General features: G+C 40.3%; 1 protein-coding gene across 1 annotated transcript in view; it reads right to left on the bottom strand.

Annotated features, from left to right (window-relative positions):
* Window positions 1-6,055, bottom strand: part of pkhd1l1.1 (PKHD1 like 1, tandem duplicate 1) — a gene marked incomplete in the record, with an annotated part of 50,388 nt that overhangs the window by 19,715 nt on the left and 24,618 nt on the right. Inside the window, 8 exon segments of the mRNA XM_032536077.1 lie at window positions 1-100; window positions 448-604; window positions 720-876; window positions 2,189-2,363; window positions 3,027-3,176; window positions 3,453-3,701; window positions 4,593-5,565; window positions 5,952-6,055. The exon segment at window positions 1-100 is cut by the window's left edge and continues 113 nt beyond it; the exon segment at window positions 5,952-6,055 is cut by the window's right edge and continues 4 nt beyond it. Coding sequence (XP_032391968.1) covers window positions 1-100; window positions 448-604; window positions 720-876; window positions 2,189-2,363; window positions 3,027-3,176; window positions 3,453-3,701; window positions 4,593-5,565; window positions 5,952-6,055 — 2,065 coding nt within the window.

Below are 6,055 nucleotides of genomic sequence, written 5' to 3'. Positions count from 1 at the left end.
GGCGCCCCCTCCTGGCCGATCTGGAGCCGTCCACCATCTGTGATCAGGATGTTTTCTGCCTGCAGCTCAATGTCTGCTTCATCAAACACCAACGTCCCTCCTGAGGACAAAGAAACAGCAAAGAACAAAGACAATAGAACGATAAATAGATAGATAGAAAACACTATGAATACTTATTAACAATATATAATACTAGTAACATCGATAAAACTCTAAATTCAGAAAATGTTTGTCATAAAAAATCAAACACTTCTCCAGTGTTCCTACAATTTTTTTGTATATCTCCTGTATATATTAAACACTATATGTTTTAACTTTTTACTAAGTCTTGAGTGACCAGAAGATGAGAAAAAAAACTAAATGTGTAAATACAGAAAGAGAGAGAAATCTGACATCATGATCTCATTATAAATACACACCCATGATAAAGTCATGCAGTATTTGTACCTTGAATGAGGAGCATTTTCAGCACAGGGGTGCTGGTGTCCAGCAGGATGGTCTGGCCTGTAGTGATGACGGCAAACGAGCCCTTCTCGGGTGGAGACAGACCGCCCCATGTGAACCTGGATGACCACACGTCAATGTAGAAGAAGTCTGCATTATCCTGAAGAAAGAGACAAATACTTGGTTGAGACAAACATTTACTAAAAATTATTTAGAATCAGTCTCATTACATGTGCAACAGTGTAAGGTCAGGGGATCTGACTGTGCCCTCTTACCATCTTGGCGATGCCTCTGTCTCCGATGCTGATTCTGACTTTGGTTTCCTGAGACTGGCGCTGAGCGTTCGTCACACAGACGATGTGTGTGTTGTTGGTGGATTGAACGTCACACACAGACCCTGAGATGGTCACGTTGACGTCCATCATCTCGGTGCTGTAAGGTGGGAAAGTGAGTGAACGTGATGAGATTCAATGAGGTGGGAAAAGTGAAATAAAAGACTATATCAACAGATAGATTAATTAATCACTGAAATAGATAGATTCAACAAAAACATATATTATATGCTGTATGTATATAAGGAAATAGAATATATATATATATATATATATAAATACAGTATAATATATTTTTATATAATATATCCTATAGTATACCCTATATTATCATACAACATATAGTATTACATTATTTTATAACTGTTTATTATAATATATGTATATTATAATATACTATATTATTAAAATCACAGCAATATGAAGATTGAAGTTTATTTCAGACTGACCTTTAACAACAATAGAACTGAACAACAACATATTAACAAATCACATCAGCAGTCCGAAACAGGTGCTTTTGTTTATAATGCCTTCTTTAAAAAAAAAAATCATATTTAAAAATAAAACAAACGTACTATAATGTAATATAATTATATTGAATAAAAGGGAATATCTAAAATATACTATAACATACTGTACATTTCACTGTACTATAACACAGTTTAATCTTGTATATTATAATTTCATGTTACAATATGATCATATTTATGAGAGAAAATGGGTTATTGTATATTACTGATTGTACATGTTGTACTGTTATTGTACATTACTATTGCACATTACTGCTGTCAGACTCTACAACACTTGCACTATCTGATGTTGTAGTTTCTGTTGTAGTTTCTGTTTCTTTTTTTTCATCTACTCAACACACTTTCTGTATATCTTTATTATCTGTATTTATATTTTTCCATTACAAGTACATACTTTTTCAATATTTTAAATATTATTTATGGTTACAGTTAAATAAATGTTATATTAGGGTTACCTACTTTTGCTTTATTACTTTAATTACATATTCAATTTAATTTTTTAAACTTACACCGCAATATTGTTTCTTGTACTATGGCAAACGCACTTTACAATACCTTTATTTGTCTACCTTCTGCTCATTGTCTGTTGTTTGCCTGTTTTTCTTGTGTGTTTATTTGTTTGTTTGTTTTGCTTTTATTGAAGAAAATGCTGCTGTAACAAGGAAATTTTCGCGCTGTGGGATGAATAAAGTATAATCTAATCTAATCTACTATATAGAGGCATATTATTAAAGTGTTAAAGTACGGTCTTTATCAATAATGTCTTTCTATGGTAACTCAATATAGTAAAGAAAATAATATGATATGATGTGTTTAATATATATAATTTTGATTATATATACCCTATTGTCTGCTGTTCATTATAATGTGTGTACACAGCACCTGAAACCGGAGCCGGTGATTGTAAGCCGGGTGCCTCCAGCGGTGCCTCCTCTCCGTGGAGAGACATCTGTGATCACCGGAGTCAACTGAGATTTGTAGGTGTAGCCATTTGATATGTTGACGGCATTCAGCTGGTTGATGACGGCAACCACACAGCTCAGCACCGACAGAGTGCCTGACAGCAGACATGACACCAACAGACAAACAGACAGATACAGGAAGGACAGAAAGAATCAAGATCAGGTTCAGAGATAACAAACAGCTTTAGATTTCCTAGCTCCCATGACAAGTTATTGTCTTCTATGACATTCCAAGCATTTTCTCCTGCATGAAAGGTGGACAACATTCCTCTTAGAAAGTCTGTATTAGTTTCCATGAGGGTCCATTTAATCATCTTAGACAGGTTTGAGACTGGTTTGTTATAATGAGGTGAGAAGTTCAATATCATAAAGCAGCATTTAAAAGAATATATTATTCTGTCCGAATAGAGAAAATAACATTATAAAAGAACTATTTTGTCATTAAAAACTGTTTTGACAAATCCTCCTGCTACATTGGACAGAGGATGAGTTTCCGCACACGTTAAAGTACATTTGATGAAAAGACAAACTTTTTGATGTCTTTCAATTATCTTTGTTATGTTTTCAGTTTGGTCTGTTTGTTTGTTTGTTTGTTGGTTTGTCTGTTTTTCAGCAGGATTACAGAAAGATTCGTGCAATGGGACCATCCGAGGAACAAGTGAATGGACCATTGGCCTTGGTGGAGGTCTGCCATTCTAGTTATTGTATTGCTTGGTTTGATCGGAGTGGATTATCCTGGTGAAATAAACTAAACTCACCGTTGATGGATGGAGACTGGCAGTACAGACGGGTCGATGTGGACATTTCTCTGTGAACTTCACACTCCCTCCCGCAGATCCTCACAGTGGAGTTATGTGGGTCGAACCCAGAACCCTGCACCGACAGCAGTGCGCCACCACCATAACTGCCTGAGTCACAGATGAGGGAGGAACAACTTATTCAGTAATATATATACTTTATATAACCTTAAACTTGAATTGTGAGGCATTACAGCAGCAAGAATAAAAGGAATACAAGGATAAAGATAAAACTTGCAATAGAGGAAGCCCCAGTAAAACATATTGCTTTACTGTGAAAGATGTAAAAATGATTATCCTGTGAAGTGAACTTTTCTACTTTGTTTTAACCTATTTAATTCCAGCAGCTAACATGAAAAGTATTTTTTAGAGTGTCTCTCTGTTTACCCTCGTTGGGCTGCACGCCGCTCAGAGTCAGCTCATACGTGAACATGACACCTGACTGGGCGTAGCCTTTGACCTGGTGATGCAGCATGACTGGGTATGCCCCCCCTGGGTTGTCTCCTGCAGTGCACTGAACCTGTGTGTCGGAGACTGCAGACACAACACAGGGGACTTGGTTTATGGTGACGGAGATATGCTGGGAGTCGTTGCCGAATCCTGAACCTGTCAGTGTGACGACTGTTCCGCTTGGCCCTGTGGGAAATAAAGATTTAATGAGTGTTGTAGAATGTTATATATACTTTTTGTTCGATTTTTACTGCTCTGTTCTGTCTGGAAAAAAAAATGTTGTCAGAGTGATGTTGGCTGTAAAATGGTTAACACAAATTTAATTGTGAGAAAAAGTATAGTTTTTGAAGATTGATTAAGGAACTGAAGAAATGCCATCCCAAATCAGGTAACAAACACTCCTCCTGACTAGTATTCTTGTTAAGAGGTAGCTTTACTATGACTACATGATGTAGAGGAGCATAATTGGACTACCAGACAAAATTAACAACAAACTCCAATACGTCCAGAAGTCAGCTGCTCGCCTTCTCACCTCCACCTGTCGCCGAGACCACCCCTGTTCTCCACAAACTCCACTGGCTCCCAGTCAAACACAGAATCAACTTCAAAATACTTCTCCTCACATACAAGCACTTAGTACCCTTGCCTGTACATACCTCTCCGAGACCTCCTCACCCGCCACATTCCTACCCGTCTCCTCAGGTCCGTCAATACTAACACATTCAAGACCATCAGGACTAAGCTCCAGACCTGGGGCGACAGAGCCTTCTTAGTTGCTGTGCCCACCCTCTGGAACGCCCTCCCAGACCACATCAAACAGTCAAGCACCCTAACATCCTTCAAACAGACCCTCAAAACTCGCCTCTTCAAACATGCTTTTTCCTGCTAAACAGACTTTCCCATTTTTTCCCTAATTTTCATTGCCCACCTCTTCTGCATTGCCTGTATCCATGCACCTATGTGTTTTCCTTTTCTTTGTTTTGTTTGTCAAGTAACCTTGTCTTGTAATTTGTTTTGGCTGTATGTAACCAAAACTGTAAAGCGTCAAAATAAATGTATTATTATTACTATAATTACCAGTGGTGGGGCTGATGGAGCTGATGACAGGAGTGTGGGATGTAGAGTAGGTGAAGTTGAGAGGAGGATACTGCACCGAAAAGACCTGGATGTTAGCGGTCACCAGCCCCTCAGTGTGAGGAGGCGTCAAGCAGCGAAGCAGCCATGGCGTCACCTCCTGAATCTTGCAGGGTCTGCCACCGACCATCACGCTGGTGTTCCCTGGAGCGAAGCCGTTTCCAGTGAAGACGAGAGAAGTTCCTCCTGCCAAGCTGCCCACATCTGGGTGGAGGGCAGCTTGGCTACGGCTGTTCAGGGTGACAGAACCGGATGCGAGGCCTTTGCTTCTCACAATTACTTTGACTGGGTGGTCACCCGCAGGCAGAGCGTTTACACTCAGCGTAATGTTGACATCAGTCACAGCGATGACTTCAAGCTCTGAGGTGCTGGCAAAGACTGCCACGTCACCCACACTGCTGCCAAACCCTGAGCCAGAGATGGTGACAGTGGTTAGGTTGCTGATGCTGTTGGGGGAAATACTGGAGACCACAGGAGTGACGGAGGAGGAGTACTTGAAGGAGCAGTTGGAATGACAGGAGCTTTGGATCTTGCCCATGTACACAATGACATCACCATCATGTGGCTGAGAAGGAGAGGTGTCACAGGTAACGCAAGTGTAATTGACTGACACAACGGAGCACGGCTCGCTGGCTACAGTCACTTGTCCTCCAGAGAAACCAGAGCCGTGGATGAGGAGCCGTGTGTGGCCGGTGGTGCTGCCGATAGGAGGCGAGACCGAGTCAACCACGGGCAGAACCACAAAACGGCGGCCGAGCTCGTCTGGTACAGCAATGATGGCGCTGCCGAGGTTGTTGACTCTGACAGCTACGGGGAGAGCAACACCGATGGGAAGTTTGCTTTCAGGGCTGAGCCGGCAGTTGATCTCAGAGTAAGAGCTGTAGACCACCTGACAGGGCTGATCTCCCACCGTCACCTACAGGACACAGAGACACCAGTGTCAGTCACAACAAGCTCTGTACAGTATTCACATTTTTATACATGACTCAACTCAAGGCTGAGAAAAATACAGTTTAGCATCAGATACAGAAAACACAATAATGAAGCAGTAGACAAAGTAATTTGTCTACAATCAGGAAAAACAATTTGTGGTAACAGATTAAATTTCTATCTGCAGATAACAAATCCTGGATATTTCATTCATTATTAAAGCTTGTTTTACATGTTTTTTATTTTTACTAAAAAAAGAAAGTACCTGAAGAACAACTGTTGCAAAGTTATATTACGGACAAAGAATTTCAAAATTTTAACACACTTTAAATTTAAATCCATTCAGATATGAACCATAAAAACATGGCTAACCTCATTAGCACAGGCAGTGTCACTGAAGCCATTGCCCTGAATGTAGATGATCTGGTGGTATGATCCCTGGTTGGGAGAGATGGAGTGGACTGTGGGGGTGGAGC

This window comes from Etheostoma spectabile, chromosome 14 (assembly GCF_008692095.1).
Source record: "Etheostoma spectabile isolate EspeVRDwgs_2016 chromosome 14, UIUC_Espe_1.0, whole genome shotgun sequence".
In the NCBI taxonomy this organism is placed as follows: domain Eukaryota; kingdom Metazoa; phylum Chordata; class Actinopteri; order Perciformes; family Percidae; genus Etheostoma; species Etheostoma spectabile.
This window is presented reverse-complemented; position numbering and strand designations above follow the sequence as displayed.